The sequence below is a fragment of the Mesoplodon densirostris genome, chromosome 4 (assembly GCF_025265405.1).
Source record: "Mesoplodon densirostris isolate mMesDen1 chromosome 4, mMesDen1 primary haplotype, whole genome shotgun sequence".
In the NCBI taxonomy this organism is placed as follows: Eukaryota; Metazoa; Chordata; class Mammalia; order Artiodactyla; family Ziphiidae; genus Mesoplodon; species Mesoplodon densirostris.
In genome coordinates, this window is record NC_082664.1 from 129,910,408 (window position 1) to 129,927,784 (window position 17,377).

General features: G+C 50.9%; 2 protein-coding genes across 8 annotated transcripts in view; one reads left to right on the forward strand and one right to left on the reverse strand.

The window, feature by feature from the left end:
* Nucleotides 1-5,812, forward strand: part of HERC1 (HECT and RLD domain containing E3 ubiquitin protein ligase family member 1) — a 220,482-nt gene extending 214,670 nt beyond the window's left edge. For all 7 annotated transcript variants that reach the window (XM_060097204.1, XM_060097205.1, XM_060097207.1 and 4 more), the window contains exons 78-79: nucleotides 1,685-1,990; nucleotides 5,176-5,812. In XM_060097204.1, coding sequence (XP_059953187.1) covers nucleotides 1,685-1,990; nucleotides 5,176-5,361 — 492 coding nt within the window. In that variant the 3' untranslated portion in view covers nucleotides 5,362-5,812. The remainder of the gene's footprint in view (nucleotides 1-1,684; nucleotides 1,991-5,175) is intronic.
* Nucleotides 5,813-11,843: 6,031 nt separating this feature from the next.
* On the reverse strand, nucleotides 11,844-15,111 carry FBXL22 (F-box and leucine rich repeat protein 22). The gene is made up of 2 exons (XM_060095257.1): nucleotides 14,777-15,111; nucleotides 11,844-12,189 (listed from the first exon to the last, which is right to left on the reverse strand). The coding sequence occupies exons 1-2, from the start codon at nucleotides 15,109-15,111 to the stop codon at nucleotides 11,844-11,846; spliced, it is 681 nt and encodes a 226-aa protein (XP_059951240.1).
* Nucleotides 15,112-17,377: the final 2,266 nt, after the last annotated feature.

The window sequence follows — 17,377 nt, forward strand, 5'->3', positions numbered from 1 at the left end:
TCTACACCCTTCACTCCTGGTTCCTTCTTTGACTCTGACTTTGGGCCAAGTCTAGTCAGAAAACTATACCCTTTAGCTTAGTAAGGGTGGATCCTGTCAGCAGTGTTGTTTACACACAGCCAGGGCTTAGGGTTTTCTCTAGTTCTTGAATATGTTTACTCCTTACGGACTGAATAACTGACCCAAAATTTCCTGATCACTTTCTGCATGCCAGATGTGGTACCAGGTACCCGCATGTGCGGTTTTTCACATAGTTACTCTGAGAGATAGAAATTACTATCACCATTTCACAAATGAATGCATGGAGTCCAGAGAAGTGAAGTGATGTGCCCAAGGCAAAGCCAGGATCGCAGACCAGGTTTAACTGTGGTGTCCAGGCTCTTGTGCTGGCCTTTCCTATGAAGGTCAGATTGACCTGCTCTCCATCAGCTGTGCTCTGCCCTGGCTTTGTTGCTTTCTTGGTAACAAGGCCATCTTCCTCTTTCACTTCCTCCTTGTCTCTTAGAACCCCGTATTCTTCCCATAGCTCTCCCCAGTTGTCCCCGACCCAAGCAGCCATCCCTGCACCTCAGCCTTTTTTTTTCCAGACAGCTTTTGGTTTGTATTCTACCAGGCAAACAGCTTGTTTTTTGGCAGACTTTGGCTGGGGTATTCCCTTTACTGTCAGTAGAGAATGCCCTCACTGCCACTCCGTTCCTTAGCCCTGGGCATGACAACCTTGTGCAATCATAACTCCAGGGCCTTCCTCGAGTTGTGGCTCCTGTTCAGGTTCTCTGGTTTGGTCTTGTTTGCGGTAGATGGTTTTGAATTGGCCAAGAGTGGAGAAGTTATTTATGAAACAAACCTGGAACAGTGATGGGTCTGTGTGTAGAGTACACAATACTGCACAGCCTTGGAGGGGTTTTGCCAAACAGACTGTGTGGCAGCCTCTGGCAGCACCCCTTCGGCATTCCCTGACTGACCTGTTTTCTGCACTGTGCTAACATGGGCTAACTGCCCAGTCACACAGACTCATTTAAAATACCTGTCATAATCATGGGAGCAGCAATTATTTACCTTATTTTTCAGATCAGAAAATTAACGTAAAAGAAGTGGTGGAGCTCGGATATAGAACCCATCTCCTGATCAAATTTTCTGTCCTTTTTGCAGCCTTCCTACAAAAGGATTTCGCAGTTTTACTTTCTTCTTTGTACTTTTCTTTGTCTTTTACAATCAGCACAAATGATTTTTACAGGAAGGATATAACTGTTTTCAAAAGAAAATATAAATTACGAAAACAGTAGAAGCTCTAGACACATCCTCCAAGAGCTTCTTACCCTGATGAGAAGACGAAATATCCCACATAGCACAGTTTAACAGCCCATGGCCGTGTGTGATTAGTACGAGTGTGGTTGGCACTAGGGAAGGCCCCAGTGGGCTGGGATTTTGTGGGGCAGGGAAGGTGGGCTCCTGGATTGACTTGAACTGGGTCAGGAAGGAGTGTATGAGTCCTACAGGCAGGGAGAAGTTCTAACATAGGGTCAGAGGCAAGGAGGTTGGGCCGTGTGCAGTCATGCCAGTTCTGAGGGACAAGTAGAGGGCCTGGGAGGAGATGAGCACGCACGAGGTGCCCGGCCCAATTGGGTCCACCATGGGTGCTCAGTCTATGCGCACACGTTGAATGAACAACCTCTCCTGGGAGCAGGTGGCTGCCGTCCGAGAAGGGATGTCCTGGATCGTCCCCGTGCCGCTGCTGTCCCTCCTCACAGCAAAGCAGCTGGAGCAGATGGTGTGTGGGATGCCCGAGATCTCTGTAGAAGTCTTGAAGAAAGTGGTGCGGTACCGGGAGGTGGATGAGCAGCATCAGCTGGTGCAGTGGTTCTGGCACACGCTGGAGGAGTTCTCCAACGAGGAGCGGGTGCTTTTCATGAGGTTTGTGTCTGGAAGATCTCGACTACCAGCCAACACTGCTGATATTTCTCAGAGATTTCAGATCATGAAGGTTGATAGAGTAAGTAAGATATTTTTTCTTCCTTGGTAATGTGTGCCTTTATTGCTTCCCTGATGCTTGCATGTTGGGCTTCAAGTAGGCCTGCCAATTCAGGCTTAATGCTTGGAATTTCCAGATTTTTAAAAAAAATCAAGCACAAAAAACTTGTTTAGAAACATCACATAACTTCAATTTTAAGAAGCCCTAAATGGGGCTTCCCTGGTGGCACAGTGGTTGATGCAGGGGACAGGGGTTCGAGCCCTGGTCTGGGAAGATCCCACATGCCACGGAGCAACTGGGCCCGTGAGCCACAATTACTGAGCCTGCACGTCTGGAGCCTGTGCTCCACAACAAGAGAGGCCGCAATAGTGAGAGGCCCGCGCACCACGATGAAGAGTGGCCCCCGCTTGCCACAGCTAGAGATAACCCTTGCACAGAAACGAAGACCCAACATAGCCATAAATAAATAAATTAATTAAATTAAAAATAAATAAATTAATTTTTTTAAAAGTCCTAAATGGATGTAGGAAGCACACTACAACCAGCAACCTTCACTGAATCTTCCAGTAGCTTCCTGAATGAAAGCTAAGCTTGGCAGAAGGGTCATCATGTTGCCTCTGCCTCATATTTCCTATGCTTTTTTCATTGTGTGACTTCTGCACTGGGACACAGTCTTGTTTATTTGTTTTCATGAAGATACTAACCATTAACTGGTACACATGCTCCACAAGGAACGTGAAGACACAGGGAGCAGCAATAACGTGCTCTGTGGCTACGTGCGTGGTGTGCATTACGGAGCAGGCAGTGCAGCTTCCCTGCAGCCTGATGAAAGGTCCCTGCTGCAGAGCTCCAGCCCAGCTGCTGTTTTGACAGATGGCTTAGGAATAAAAGGGCTTAGAGGCTTAAATGCACACTGCTGCCAGAGTCATCTTTCTCAAGCACCCCTCTATCCACGTCACTGTTTTCCTTTCACACCATTCAACGGCCCCTTGTGTTGACTCCAGGATAAACGCCAGCCACCTTAGCAGTGTTCAGCACCTCCACAGTCTGGCCTCTGCCCCGCCTTCTGATATCACCTCTTGATGCTTATTATGTTCTGGCCATCATGGGCTGCTTGCCTTTCTCCTGACAGACCACACTGTTTTTTATTTTGGGGTTTTTTTTGTTTTGGGAGGTTTTTTTTTGGCTGCACCACATGGCTTGCGGGATCTCAGTTCCCCAACCAGGGATTGAACCCAGGCCACGGCAGTGAAAGCCTGGGATCTTAATCACTAAGCCACCAGGGAACTCCTAAGGTCACACTGTTTTTAAATGTCTGTGCCTTTGTGCAGGCTGTTCCCGCTGCTTTAGTAAGTTCTCCTCCCATCTTTTTCCATCTATGCCTGGCAAGCAATTACTCACCATTTACGCCCAATACCAATGTCATCTCCTCCAGAAAGCCCTCCTGGATGCTTTCCTATGCCTCCTGACTATTCCTCCAGGCAAACTTAGATCTTCTTATATCCATCTCCTGGACAGTTGGTACACTCCTCGAACCCAACATTAAGTTAGACGTGTCTGTGTTCCCTCTTTCTCCTCCTCCACCCGCCGTGAGCTGGGCAGTCCCCTGAGCAGGGCCCATGGTGTTTATTCCGGAAACAGTAAGGAAGGTAGGACCTCCTCACTCAAGGGCCCATCCTACCAGTTTCATCAGGTTTCAGTATCTGCCTTTCTGCTGTTTTTCCTATAACTACCCCCTTGAAAGTTGCTGTAGTCAAAGCCATCCCTCCCCTGCTGCCTCCTATGGCTGCCTACCTGGGCTCCACTCCTGGGCTTGCTGGAGAGGCCATGCACAGGAAAGGCTATGAAAAGAGGCTTTCTGTAAATTTTCGATGTGACTTGCCAGAAACTGTAAGTTGTAAATCTGTTTTGTTGCTTCAGAGAAAGATGGGGAGGAGGAAATGGTTTGCTTCTATTCAGCTCTGGAAAAGAGCCTTGCCTTGTATCTGTCCTGGGCTACCCTGCCATCCCAGGAGTTAATCCACTATTAATCCCCTGCCTGGGGGGTTTTAGCCTCAGAAAACTGACCACTATGGGTCTCTCCTTTGTGACTTTTAAACCATTTCTCTAGTTTCCAAATCAGAGCCACCTGTTGACATTCCCCTTTAATGTCTTTGTGGGTTGAGGTTTTTCTGCATTCATCACTGGCTCTGGTACAGCTGCGCTTCTGGGCCCTCCATCTCCCACCTCTTAGAAATGCACTCACCTGATGTCGAGTTCCGAGGAGGAGGAGGAGGGCTGGTTTCAAGGAGTTCAACGAGAAGGAGAGGGCAGGTTCTTTTTTTAAAACTACTTTTTAAAACAATCATAAAAACAGTGTATATCATTATCATTACAGATAGTTTGGGAAATAGTTGTGTTTGCAAGGCAGGACAGTGTTTGCAGGGAGGGACAGGATTCCTGTCCCTCCTAGTGGTAGCCATTTTCACCTTTCACCTTTGTGTAATTCCTCAAGCATATACATTTTTGCGTGACGCATTTAGAATTTTGTATTCTGCTTTTTCCACCTCACAGTCTATCTCCAGCACTTTTCTGTTTTGCTGCTAATCTTCATAATTATCATTTTAAACGACTGCATCACCATCGGTTAAAGGGCTGGGCTGGGATTTCAGTAAGTGCTCCTTCCTCATCTGAGCGGTGTGCTGGTGGCCATGGCAGGTGAAGGATGGCAGAGTGCTCACTAGGAGGACGGTGAGGGGAGGAGGAGTGTGGTGACTCCCTTACAGTTGTTCCTTCCATTTCACTGGCTCTGTTGGGGAAATCCCTGCAGCAGCTTCAAGTTTGCAGCCTCTTGGTGAAAGGGAACAAACTCTGTTGCACTCCTACTCCGTGGCAGGCACTGTGCGAAGTGTGTTCTACCAGGTAACCCTTGCCAGTCAGGGCTCATTCTCATTTCACACGTGAGGGCTTTGGAGGAGTGAGGAGAGGAAAGAAGCATCTTCGCCAAAAGCTAGATGGCCACAGGACACCAGAGCCTGCACTCTTCCTGCCACTGCCAAGTCTCTGCTTGCTCTCCAGGTGGCCGTGCAGTCAGTCATGTCCGTGGAGCCCACCTGAAGGCAGGGAGAAGTGCTTTCCTGACTTTGGGGGTGGTGGTGATGAGCAGCCCTGCTCCCCCCATGATACCCCAGTGCTGCAGTCACGGCTCTGGGTCTCTCTCTCCACAGCCTTACGACAGTCTGCCTACCTCACAGACCTGCTTCTTCCAGCTGAGACTGCCGCCCTACTCCAGCCAGCTGGTCATGGCTGAGCGCCTGCGCTACGCCATCAACAACTGCCGCTCAATCGACATGGACAACTACATGCTCTCGCGAAACGTGGACAACGCTGAGGGCTCCGACACTGACTACTGACCACCCAGGGTGCCGTCGCCCCTCCTTCTTCTCAATAATGCTCACTTCCAACTTAATGCTGATACACTTTTATGGTAACTAATAGATGTTTTAGGAACATAAACCGACATTATAAACAGTGGCCACATTTAGTTACTCTAAATGTAACAAAGAAATTAGATGTTTTTATTTTTCTGTGATTGTACAAAAAAAAGACAAAGTGCTCTAAGTCAGGTTTTTCCCTCCATATTTGTGGTCACTTTTGATAAGTTTGCATGGAACCATTTCGGTGCATTTTTAGTTGGGAATGGTACATTTTTGTAAACCCACCCAGTGAACATGAAATTGTACATTGTGTATAATTGTTCATTAGAAAGGACAGTTTTACATGAATATTCATATATTTATTTTGTTTTAATTTGAATTGCCTGTGCAGGGTTCCTTATGCAGAGAAATAAAGCCAATTCAGGAATCAGTGCATGGGCTGCTTTTGTTATTGGAGCTTTGATGAAGAGAGAATGAGCTTTCAGACTACTTTCACTCTGACAGCTTTTTGACTCATCAGAAACATTCCTTCACACTGGGCTTTGCTTGGAAATGACAGAGCAGAGGGCCACATGGGTATAGCAGCCCCCTGAGGTGAAAGCTCTTGTTTTCATTGGTTCTGTCATCCTTGGTCTCTCACTGTGTTCCCTCACTACAGGGTCCCTGTGTCCATCCTTTAGCACTATGCTTCCTCCTTCTCCGTAGCTGGCTTAAAGTGTAATATGCTAATAGGAGCCTTTCTTGAACAGCCCCAGGATACCTGGTACGGGATGCAGCTCTACTAGGCAAGGAGGAAACTAACTAAAGTGATATAGTTCTGACTGCCCACCCCCACCGCCCTTTGAGGAGCCAGCGGATCCAGTGATGGAATTAAAGAGCGGGGCCGTTTACAATAACATGTCATCTACCCTGGAAGGGCAGCCAAGTGGGCACTTAGCATACATGAATGAGTGACCATGTGAATGTGTGGATTAATTTGAGAACTAATGCGTGGCTTTTATGTCCTTGAATGATGGTGGGGAATTGTGCAGGGGACTGGGGAAGGGGTTACACCCTTGGTGCTTAAACCCAGACCTTGAAGGCACTGGGCAATGTGTTCATTTGCTCAGGCATGTCAGAATGAGCATGTGGTCCTGGGAGAAAGGGCTATCTGGAGAGCAGCTGTGAAGGCTCTGCGAGTGGGAACAGGGAGAGGGCACAGCCTTTGGGTGGCTTCTCTCTTTCATCCACTACAAGTTCATGCCACACGCTACTTCCAGTGTACTTCATGGACAAGGTCAAGGCTGACAGCCTGCTCAAATGAGGTGCCAGACAGAGAGCCTTACAGGCACTTGTTTTCCACCAGGAAGGTAAAAGGTGTGTGTTTGTGAAGAGAAATTGGAAGGAAGGTGTGGTTTTGTTGGCTAAGATTGTGTTGGCATTGTGTCTCAGAAGGAGACCACAGCTTCTGGGGACCCCCAGGGGGTTCTGAGCCTTTAATACTTGATCTGAGAGCTCAGTCAGAAGCAGTGGTGAAGGTCTTTGTGCTTGAAGCAGTCACTTGGGGGTTGGGAAGGCACTGTCCGGGCCTCAGGGCCAGGAGGGAACTTCTCTCAGCGAAGAACGGCCTCTGTGTGCTGCTGAGATCCTGGACAGTGCCAAAAGGAGTCTCTTCGGGCCTTCTGGGCTGGCTCCCCGTGACAAGTAGCTCTTCCCTCTTTGGTGGGCTGGGCTGAGGGTGTGCCGAGCTGAAGGCTACGTCTGCAGTCTCAGACTGTTTTAAATCACAGGAAGGCCTTGACCTTCATGAGGCTCTGGGCTCTGCTGCCCCAGTTCCCTCTGGACTCAGGGGGAAGGGCACCCGCAGCAGGCTGATGCTCAGGCCCCACCTTTCAGGCCTAACGGGTGGCTTCTCAGGAGGCCTAACTCTGCGAGGAAGACCTGCACAGACACCTTGGTTTTATAACAGATGCCATTTCTTTGCTGGAAACCTGTCATTTTTCTTCGTTCTCTGAACTTTTGAAGCTCTGGGAGAGAGGAGGAGGTGTGAGTCCCTGATGTGAGGAGCTGAAATGAGCCTAGTGCAGCTATTTTCACCCCCCACCCCCCGCATAGTTCACTTTCAATCCCCATAGAGGCTTAGGCCTTTTTTTTTTTCTTTGCTAGACTCATTCAGTTAACAAATCCTTGCAATTTTTATCACCCTTAAAAAGTCTCAAGAAACTTTGAGCCCCTAGCCTTTAGATTTCCTTAAAGGCCCTTTCAAGGTGCAGCTTTTTTCTGGGCCTCTCAGCTTCGTGGCCTTTGCCCAGCACTGCCAGCGAGATGAAACCTATATGTAGTGAGCTCGGTTTTTAGCAAAAAGCAAGTCTTGGGCATTGAATCCCAGAGCTGGAGGAATCCTAGAACTAAGGCATCAGATGATCTCTCCCTTTACAGACCAAGAATTCGAGGTCAGGAGAGGGGAAGTGCTGGATCACAGGTACTTGCAGACGAGAGCTGCGAGTCCTGGCTTCCTGTCAGCATGCCAGTGGTGGAGTTAAGGGGGCTCAGTCAGCCCCCTGCAAACATTCAGCCTGTGCCAAAACAGGCCAATGTGTCCCTGTTAAGACAAGCCTCAGAGCACAATTTACCCCCCAGCAGGCTCTGCTTCCTAGGGAGCAATCTGGAGCCCCTGACTTCAGAGCATGTGGCCCCAGCCTCTGCTGGCGCTGAGGGTCAGCCGACTAGCCAGTATGATGTGGTGACTGGGGCCAGCCCCCCACTAGGGGGCACTGTCCTGCCCCAGTGCTGAGGTTCTGCACCCTCCCACTAGCTTTCACTTTGGCTGCCTTGGCCAAAACCGAGAGTGAAAAGAGTTAGCATTCAGGAGCGGGGCAAAGTCTGTGGTGTGTTTAATGGAGGCTGTGAGGGCACAGATAATCCCCAAGCCATTTCCAAGTGGCTCTGGGTCAGGCTCCCATCTCCCCCAGCTCGCCCTTCTCTGGACATGCATTGGGCTTCCTGTCTTCCTGAGCTGTGCCTGCTGCTGATACCAACTTTATGGGAGCTGGGGTCAGTCCTCCAGTCTCGGCTCAAAGGCTGTGTCCTCCATCAAGTGTTGCTTCTTGTGGGTTCTGCTGGGCACTTGGCTTTTCTAGCCCCTGTGGATGTGAGGATGCCTTTCCCTACCCTCTGCCTTCCAGGCAGTACACAATTAGGCAAAAACTCAGCGGTGTCACAGAGAGTGTACGGGTCCTATTTTACAAATAGAGAAATGGAGGCTCCGAGGAGTCATAACTTGTCAGAAGTTACGGCTGGCAGAGCTGGGAGAGCACCCAAAACCCCCTCAACGCCAGCTGCATGTCTTCTGACTAGAGTGACTCCCTTGAGGTAGGACCTGGCCCAGCCCATGCCCAATACCCAGTAAATGTTTGTGAGATGAATGAGTTGGTGGATTAATTAAGCATGCAGTGCCCCTCGTTCTATGCAAATCTGAGAGAAGACCTTGAAAGCTGTTTTTAGATTAAGTCAGGGCACTGTGTTCTGTCCAGTGCCTTTGCTCAGGGCCTGGTGATGTGAATGAACAGGGACTGTTAGAAGGCAGGGTGGAGAGTAGTGCCTGCCTTCCAGGAGTACCTCAGATGGGCCTGGGCTCAGGGACCCAAAGGTCCTGTGCAGGGGGCAGGGCCTAATTGGAGCCCTCGAAACAACACCGGACACAACTGTCAGCACAGCTTTCGTTCTGTGATCACTAGTCTTGGTACGTGAGGGTTTACTAGGCATCAAGGGGAACTTGACCCTCATTTATAAAAGAGCTTCTGTGGGAAAAGGAACCTCGGGGGAATGTAGGTTACCCGCTTTCCAGCTGAATATACAGTAACCTTTGGTTGCTTTACAAACACAGTCTCATAACCCTTAAGAGAACTTTGCAAGCAAGATTCTCTAGCTATCCCAATATACAGGTAAGAAAGCTGAGGTGTGAAGAGGGCTGACCTGCCCTTGGTCAGAAGAGAGCTAGAAACCAGGGTCCTGTTTTTCCCCAGACTAAAGCACCAACTTAGGGCAAACAAGACCTCTGGGAATTGGGACTTATCAGAGATGATGAAGGCAAAGCCATGGGGTTTAAGTGGCTCTGTTTTAAACAAACATTTAAGTCCCTGGAAGCCTGAGCTTTCTTTCAACATTGTTTGCAGTAGTGGCTGAAAAATTAATTTCCTGCAAAGCCTCTCTCCAGAGTTCAGAGCAAGGGTGGGTAAACTAGAAAATCACCCAGAGGACGCCTAGGTCTCACAGGCTAGTAGTAGGTCCTCGCATTCCACTGCAGCTGGTGGCCTGGCAGGGCTGGCTTTCCCCACACAGGGATGAGGAAGTATGCCAGTCCAGGGTCAGTGCGGTTACCGGTTTCTGGGCTAAGGGATGGTCTAACCAGGGGCCCAGGGGCAGCAACTGAGGCCTTCGGCAGTCCCTTGAGGGGTTTGGGCGAGGTAGGGTGCTGTTTGCCTGCCCACAGGCTCTGCCTAGAGAAATTTCAGCCCCTCTGAGCCTTCACCATCATCTTCCTGGGGCCCTGGGACCTGCTGGAGGTGGCCTGAGTGGGCGATCTCCAGCTCTCGTTTTATCCTCATAACCTCTGAGGCCTGGGTGAGGCCCCTCTTATCCCTTATTTTTCTCATCACCTCTCCTGCTTACCTTTCCTTCTCACTCACTCTGTTCCAGCCATAACACACCAGCCATGCTCCTAATCTGGGGCCTTTGCGCTGGAGGCTGTTCCCTCTTGTCTGGAATATTTTCCTCCAGACGCTGCACCGTTCTCTCCCCCACTTCCTTTCTCAAATGCCTCCTTCTCAATGGGGCTTACATTGGTCAACCTCTTTTAAGTTGCTTTTTCCTTTCCAGCAATTCCCAAATATCCTCTTATCCTGTATTTTCCCTCTTCCCCAGTACTTATCTTCTTATACACCAATTACTTACTATCTCTTCCCCCACTAAAACATAAGCTCCATGAGAATGTCTTTTTTTCCTTGCTGTTTCCCCAATATTGGAGCAACGAATTAAGGAACCCATGTGTATGGTCAGGCCTCTCAAGGTGGCTGTTCTCTTGCTCTCTGTACATCCCCTGCCTGACCAGTGCCTGTTTCACCTTACACACATGACTGATCTTCCTTTGTTCTTGTCCCAGGCCCCAGCTGAAGCTGTTCTTATCAAAGGGGTGGGGAGGGATGTGCCGTTCCATTGGTTTCCCTCGTAACTAATGAGCTCACCTGACATCAATTCCCCTATAACTGGTAATCTCCCCTCCCCCCCAGCCAAGTGAAGACTGCCACCATGTCCTGCCCACCATCAGCTGCACACAGTGGGGCGTCGCTCCAGGACCTTGCTTCAGACATGTAAGATTCTCGCATCCATTAAACCATTGATGTCTCTGCTGCTGACTCTGGGCTCTTCCTTCAGTCTTAAAGCTGGACAAGCGCAGGCCTTGTAGGCCTGTGGCGTGCAGCCCAACAACGTGAGTAGGCATCAAGAGCCCCTTTCACAAAGAAGAAACACCTGGCCTCAGGTGGTTAAAGGGCCTTGATCTCAGCTGGTGATGGGAGGAGCCAGGGTGTGAGTATCACCCACTACACCATTCTCCCTCCTTTCCCCATTTCCCCAAAGTTTCCCCGTGTACCTAGAACCAGGAGGCTGCAGGATGGCTGAGAGCCCTTCCTTTGGTGGCTAAACGTGGGGCACCAGTGACTAAAGCCCTGAAGTTGAACTCCAGGCGTGCGCCCACGTTCAGCAAATATAGCAGGTAAAAATTTAACTTTGCATTGCCTTTTAATGGCTTCGTTAACCAAGGATTTAACCAGGTCTGATGCTTTTGTTTTTATGTCTTTACTTGGGGTTTTTCCAATGATTGTTTCCCTTTATGATTGTTTCCCTTTATGATGGGAGAACGGTAGAAAATAAGGATAACAATCCAGTTTATGAATCACAGCAACAAGCGAATTTTCTAAAATCGCGTCTGCAGTCACTGCTAGGAATGCGTCTGCCAGATGAAAGGCTAGCGGGCTGGGGTGGGCGCGGAGCAAAGCCTCTAGGTAAACCCGTTCGATGGCTCTCTAGCGCCCGGCGCCCGGGGTGCCTCCCCTCCTCCCGCTGGTGCAGCACGGAGACGCGCCCCCGGGTAGCTCCGAGCGGCCACGCCTCCCCACCAACTGCAACCTTAGCCGGGGAGTATGGGCTAAGGGCTCCCGCGCAGCGCCAGGCGGAGAACCGGGTGCTTACGGGAGACAGGGAAGGGTGCTGGTGTTTAGTGAGAAACACCCGAGTGTTTTTCAAGCATCTGGCCATCAAATCTTGCACTCAGCCAATGTATAAAATCGTAATGTGGGGGAGGCGCTCGTATCCCCGTCTTGGCTGAGGATGTGGCGGCTGTCTAGGGGCTGTTGTTCAATGCAGGTCACTCCTCCCGCCCGGAGGCCCAGGGCCGGTGTCCCAGCCACGGCCCGGCCGGCTTAGCGAAGAAGCTGCTTGCGGAGGGCAGCGCCGGGCGAACGCAGGCCACGCTGGGGCTGATCGGGGATCATGGCCGCGCTGTGCTCGGCGCGCAGAGTCAGGCGCGGGCACGCGGCGCGCAGGCGGCGCAGGCCGGCCGCGCTCACGTTGCGGCAGAAGTCCACGTGCAGCGTCTGCAGCGCCCGCCCGTGCGCCGCCACGGCCGTTAGCGTGCGGTTGGTGACGCGCGCGCAGTTCTCCAGGCGCAGCGCGCGCAGGCGCGGGCAGGAGCGCAGCAGACGCGCCAGGCAGTCGTCGGTGACGTGGCCGCAGCCCGACAGCGTGACGGATGCCAGGTTGGGGCACCTGCGGAGAGAACGCGGCGACCGCGGGCCGGGGCCGAGGAGGGTGCAGTTAGAGTGCTAGCGTGCGGCTAGCAACCGCACAATTCCAACCCGTGAGGCCATGGGGCACGCCTCTGAGTTCTAGTGCTCTGAGTTCTAGAGCCCTGGTTTCAGCTCAGTTGACTGAGGCAGTTACTGCATCTACAGTGGGATGCCAACCTGTCACAGGCCAGGATCCGGAGGTAGCTAGACCCAGGCCTGAGGTGGGTACAGTCAGGGACACAGGTAGCTTGTCCAGAAAGCTTTGACAGAGGGGGGGCCTCTGCCCCAACCTTACCAACATCTGCTGGGGGAAAAGATCTTGAGCAAAGTTGGACTTGGCTTATTTGCGCCATGACCTTGATTAAATCACTCGCTGAGCCTTAGTTTACCTGGGGGTGTGTGTTGGGGGTGGGTGGCGCGGAGGGAATAATGCCTACCAGTGGGGTTGTTGTGATGATTAAGCGAGATTTAGGGTGTCTGGAACCTGTACAGGACCTTCTGTAGGCTATCATATCCCATGTTTCCTGGGAGCAAGCAGGACCAGACCGCTTCCAGTCCAGAAGGACCTGTCTCGGGTGCAGGCCTTGGCTTCCTGTAGCCAGAGGGAGCTGGAGTCGGGCCACAGGGGGTTTCCCTCTCCCCATCAGCCTCCCCCGTTGCCCCTTGACTGCACCTGCCTGGGCCAGCTCAGCTCCCTTGTCCCTGAGCAAGGAGGCGAGGAACTAAAACAGACTGGTCATGGCCACATCCACACACTGAGTGCATCCTGTCTTCCCAAGTCCACACAACTTCCTAAGTCTTCATATCAACCTTCCACCCCCAATTTCATGAATGAGGAAACTGGCTCAGGGAGCTCAAGTGACTTGCCTGTGACATATTTGCTGTCTGACCCAGGACAAATGTCTGAACCTTGCTGGGCCACCTCCTCATCTGTCAGGCAGAGAAACTGTTACTTTCAGGGTGGTGGTAAGGATTAGGTAGGTGTTTAAGCCCCAGGGCTGTTAAATGATCCCTGCCTCTAAGAACCTTTAAAATAATCCTGATGTAGGAAGAAACCAGAGAAAGAAAAAGCCAGCTCCTTCCCTGCCCAGCCATCCTCAGCTTTCCTCTCACAACCCCTCTCCCCAGCTGATTGCCAGATCTAGATTTGGTGCATTCTTACCAATACCTACTATGTGCCAGTGCTACTGTGTCAATTTAATCCTTTCAGCATGTGAGATAAGGTAGTTTATCCCATTTTACAGAAAAAGAAATGAGGTTGAAAGTGTTTAAATATTTGGGCTGGGGTCACATGGTTGGACAGTAGCAGAACTGGGGGACTCAGCCCCGAGCCCTTTGCTTTTTTGGTGACGCTGGGGACCGTTGCTGTACCTAGACAGTGGCCTTGGAGGTCCAGTCGACACCTTGCTGGTTTGGGGGATTAAACCTGGTTCCCCTACAACAAGAATGCAGCAGATTCGGGGCAAGCTTTCACCCCATACATATCGCCTTCCAGTCTGATTTCTGAGCCTTGTTAAGCTCATCAAAATGGCATGGTCCCACCAGGGACCAGCCCCAAGTCCATCTTCTGTTTTCTTCTCTTGCCTTAAAAAAAAAAGAAAGGTGGGGCGAGGCCAGTACACTATTTCCTTCCATTCCTTGTTGGGCTGCCAGAATATAGCAGCTGTTAGACTTGGGTGGCAGCAAGCTGACTGAACCTAGTTTGTTAGTAAACAAGGGGGTGTCTTTCCTCAAAGGCAGGACAGGACTGGTAAAGTCTCAGTGAGAGTCTCTTCTTGCAGGGACTGCTCTAGGCAGGAGGCTGTGACTGTGAAGGGAATCTCACCCATGGCTAAGCCTCTGTGGGGTTGACAGGTCAAACACAGGATGTATGTGGGACAGACACCAAAAAAGTTATTCCGTCTATCTGAAATTCAGATTTAGCTGCGCCTTTTGAAGTTTTATTTGCTAATATCTGGCAATCCTAGACTGGGGCAAGTCACACAACCTGTCAAGAGCTCTGGTTTGCTCATTTGAAACTCCTTCAGGTACCGTGAAGATTAGTGAGTTTTTAATAAGGAAACCATTAGCACCACCCCTACTTCTGGAGCCTGGCTTGGTTAGCTAACCCAGAGCTGAGCACCCTAACTCTCCTTCCTCAGCCGCATTTCACAGGTCTTGGGGTTTGCTTGCTAGGGGCAAATCGGAGGGGTGAGCTGATTGCTGAATCTAGAAACCTCTTCCTGGAGCCTGACCTTGAAAGTGAAGGCCCAGCTGGACCCACCCAGCACTTAATGGCTGCCACGGAGGACAGCTGCCTGAAACACAGGGACAGCTGAAGACAAGTTCGTCCTCTTTGCCGAAGCAGCTCCAGGACCTGTGAAGCTAAGAGGAGGATTGGTGCCCGTTTCCCCCAGGATTTTCTCCATCTTCTGGGGACTGCGCAGTGGGCAGGCCTGGAGGGTCTGTCTTGGGCCTAGTCTGAGGCTCCCTGAAGCAAAGCCATCTTGCTCTTGTAATTTGCTCTTCCCTGACCCCCGGAAGCCTCCCAGAGCTCTGGATGCCAGCGCTGCTCAGAGGCGGCCTACCTGTCGCACACCTGGAGGAGGAAATCACTGACTAGGCTCTCGTGCCCGCTGCAGATGCTCCTCTGGAGGGCGCTCTTGAGCCAGTCCTCGATGCTGCACACCTGCACGCGGCTGGAGTGCCAGCAGATGGAGAGGCTCCTGAGCGCCGGGCTCAGGAGGAAGTTGTCCTTCTTGAGTTCTGTGAGGGAACGAAAGTGCAGCACGGGCCAGAGTGCGGGGTCCTCAAACACGTCCTGGAGCTGGGGGCAGGTCCTGGCAAGGTTCTTCCTGCTGTCCTTGTCCAGAAAGGAGAAGAGGTGTAGGAGGCACTCGCGGTTGAGCTGGGTGATGTGCATGGTGCACAGCAGCTACGGAGTGCGGCTGGAGCCCAGGGACCTGACCTACCTCCTGCTGCTCCCCACCCCCCCAGCTCTGGGCTGGTGGACATATATGGTTGAGGAATGGTGTTTATTTTTGGCCAACAACTGGTGCTGCTGCTCTGAAGAGGTGGGGAGCCCAGACCCAGACATACGTGCAGCAGTCCGTGGCTCGGCTTATGTTCTGAGGAATTGAAAATCCTGGCAGAAAAGCAGCGTATTAGCTTCCTTAAAAGGGATTTCTTTCCTTTTAGCTGACCATGGTGTCACGCGGAGAGCTCTTTTGGCATTTTCATTTGTGGTGCTGGCTGGACCACCTCTGTCTGGGTTTGCAGTCTCTACTCACTGGGAGGGACTCTAATTGTAAATAGTATCTGTTTTCATTTCCTAGGACATCAATATGAATCTTTTGCTCTCCTCTTAGTAGGAAGAAGCCTGCTGTCTATGAAGAGCTAAGGGTGACGGTTTTGTGCTCAGAGGTGTAAGCAGAAGCCATGGGTGACGCTTTTCTCTGTCACTTTGTTCAGTAGTGATGGTTTCCAGGCTGAGCTACCTTCAAATCCCGCTGCTCTCCTCCAGGCACAGGGATTTCTTTGGTCTCCCAGTTGGCTGTATTTTTACCCTGAGCTTTTCCATAAAAGATTTGTCTTAAGTAGCTTCTCTCTCCAAGGTTCTTCTGTGTCACGTTTTAAACTTGTTTACTTGGCTTTACATTTTTCCAGATATGTGTCCCGCTGTATCTAGTATTTCCCAAAATGTCAGGATGGATGAGGCAGCTCTTAATACAAAACTACTTGAAACAACTTTAAGTTGAAGTATTTTACTCTTTTGCCCTTTAAGCCTGCCACACACCATCCTCCTTGTGAGTGATGCTTTTAGTTCCTGGAATTAAGCTGCTAGGCAGGTTGCCTGGAGGCGGTTCATTAAGTTCTCCCTTCCTAAAGTAACTGAGATTTCTCAGTCCATGGATCCATTTTCTAATACTGCTTCACTCCCAATCATTCACCAGACCCTACCGCATTTCCCCTCCTGTGAACTCCTAGCTCTGTGTACTGGTTGGTTGGTTTGTGGGCTACAGTAGTGAGATGAGGAACCATTTTTTCTCTGCTGGACCAGGGAACACCACCTCAGTGGTTACCTTTGTTCCTTTTCCCACATAATTAGAATGGGAAGGAATGGGAATACTTTGTTTCCACTTGTGTGGAGTAACACAGATGAGGGACATATGGCGGACCCTCTTCAGGAACTAAGGCTCGATCAGACCTGGTGCAGCTTTGCCTGTAAAAGCAGAATGCAGCCTAGAGGGGAAAGCAGGCATTCTAGCCAGCTCCCTCGCTCTGAAGAGCCGGTCTCAGTGGTCCCCTGTGTCTCAGGTACCCCACCACTGCCAAGGTAAAGTGGAAGGGGTGACTTTTCTTAAAAACAACATGAACCAATGAACAGCCAAAAGGAAGATGTGTTTCTCAAGGAAAGGTTAACTAGGAACTGCTCATATTTCAAGCTAATCATTTTAATTGTTCAAATTACAGCTGACAGAGTCCCTCTTTGGGCTCTAGCTACACTCAGCCACTGAAACGGTACTGCTGCACCAGAGGTGGATTTACTAGAAAGCCTTATTCTCCCCACTTTCCCTCCCAAATCCTTTCCAAACCAGTACTTTTAGAGGGCTGATCCCTGGAAGTAGTTGGTTCTTTCACCTTCCTAAAAGGCAGAGCCGTGTTAAGTGTGCTGGCCTCAGGGGAGAGTCATTGTGGTTCCTCGTGGCTTCCAAGCTGCACTCCCGCAGCTCTGCTCGAACAGCAAAAGGTGGGCAGGGTGAACGTTCAGAGCCTGGCCTCTTCGCTGCTCGTCCCGCAAGGTTGTAGGGAGCACCCCAGAATGCAGGGTGGGTCCCTGTGCCTGCCTGCCTGCAGGGAGGGATCTGGCTTAGGGCCTGGGGGTTGTGGCAGCAGCTCCTCCCAGCTCCTCCCTTTCCGCCCTGTGGAGCTCAGCTCCGTGGCTGCAGCAGTAGCCGCTATGGCCTCTGACCAGCACAGCTGCCAAAAGGAGACGTGTGACATGGGAACTGGAGGCAAAACCATTTGGGCTGCAGGCGCCTTTGTCTTCAGTTTCAGAAGACTGATAGAAACAGGCAAATAAGTAACACAGAAAAACGATGGGTGTGGATACAGGGTGGGTCTTGGTTTTTTTGCTTGTTTGCAGGGGACATGGGGGCAGAGAGGGGTGTAAAGCAGAATATTTTTTA

Coding starts and splice junctions, on each gene's coding strand:
- FBXL22 (XM_060095257.1), bottom strand. CDS start 15,111: ATGCACATCACCCAGCTCAACCGCGAGTGCCTCCTACACCTCTTCTCC. Junction 12,190..14,776: donor CTCCTCCAGGTGTGCGACAG/GTAGGCCGCCTC, acceptor TTCTCTCCGCAG/GTGCCCCAACCTGGCATCCG.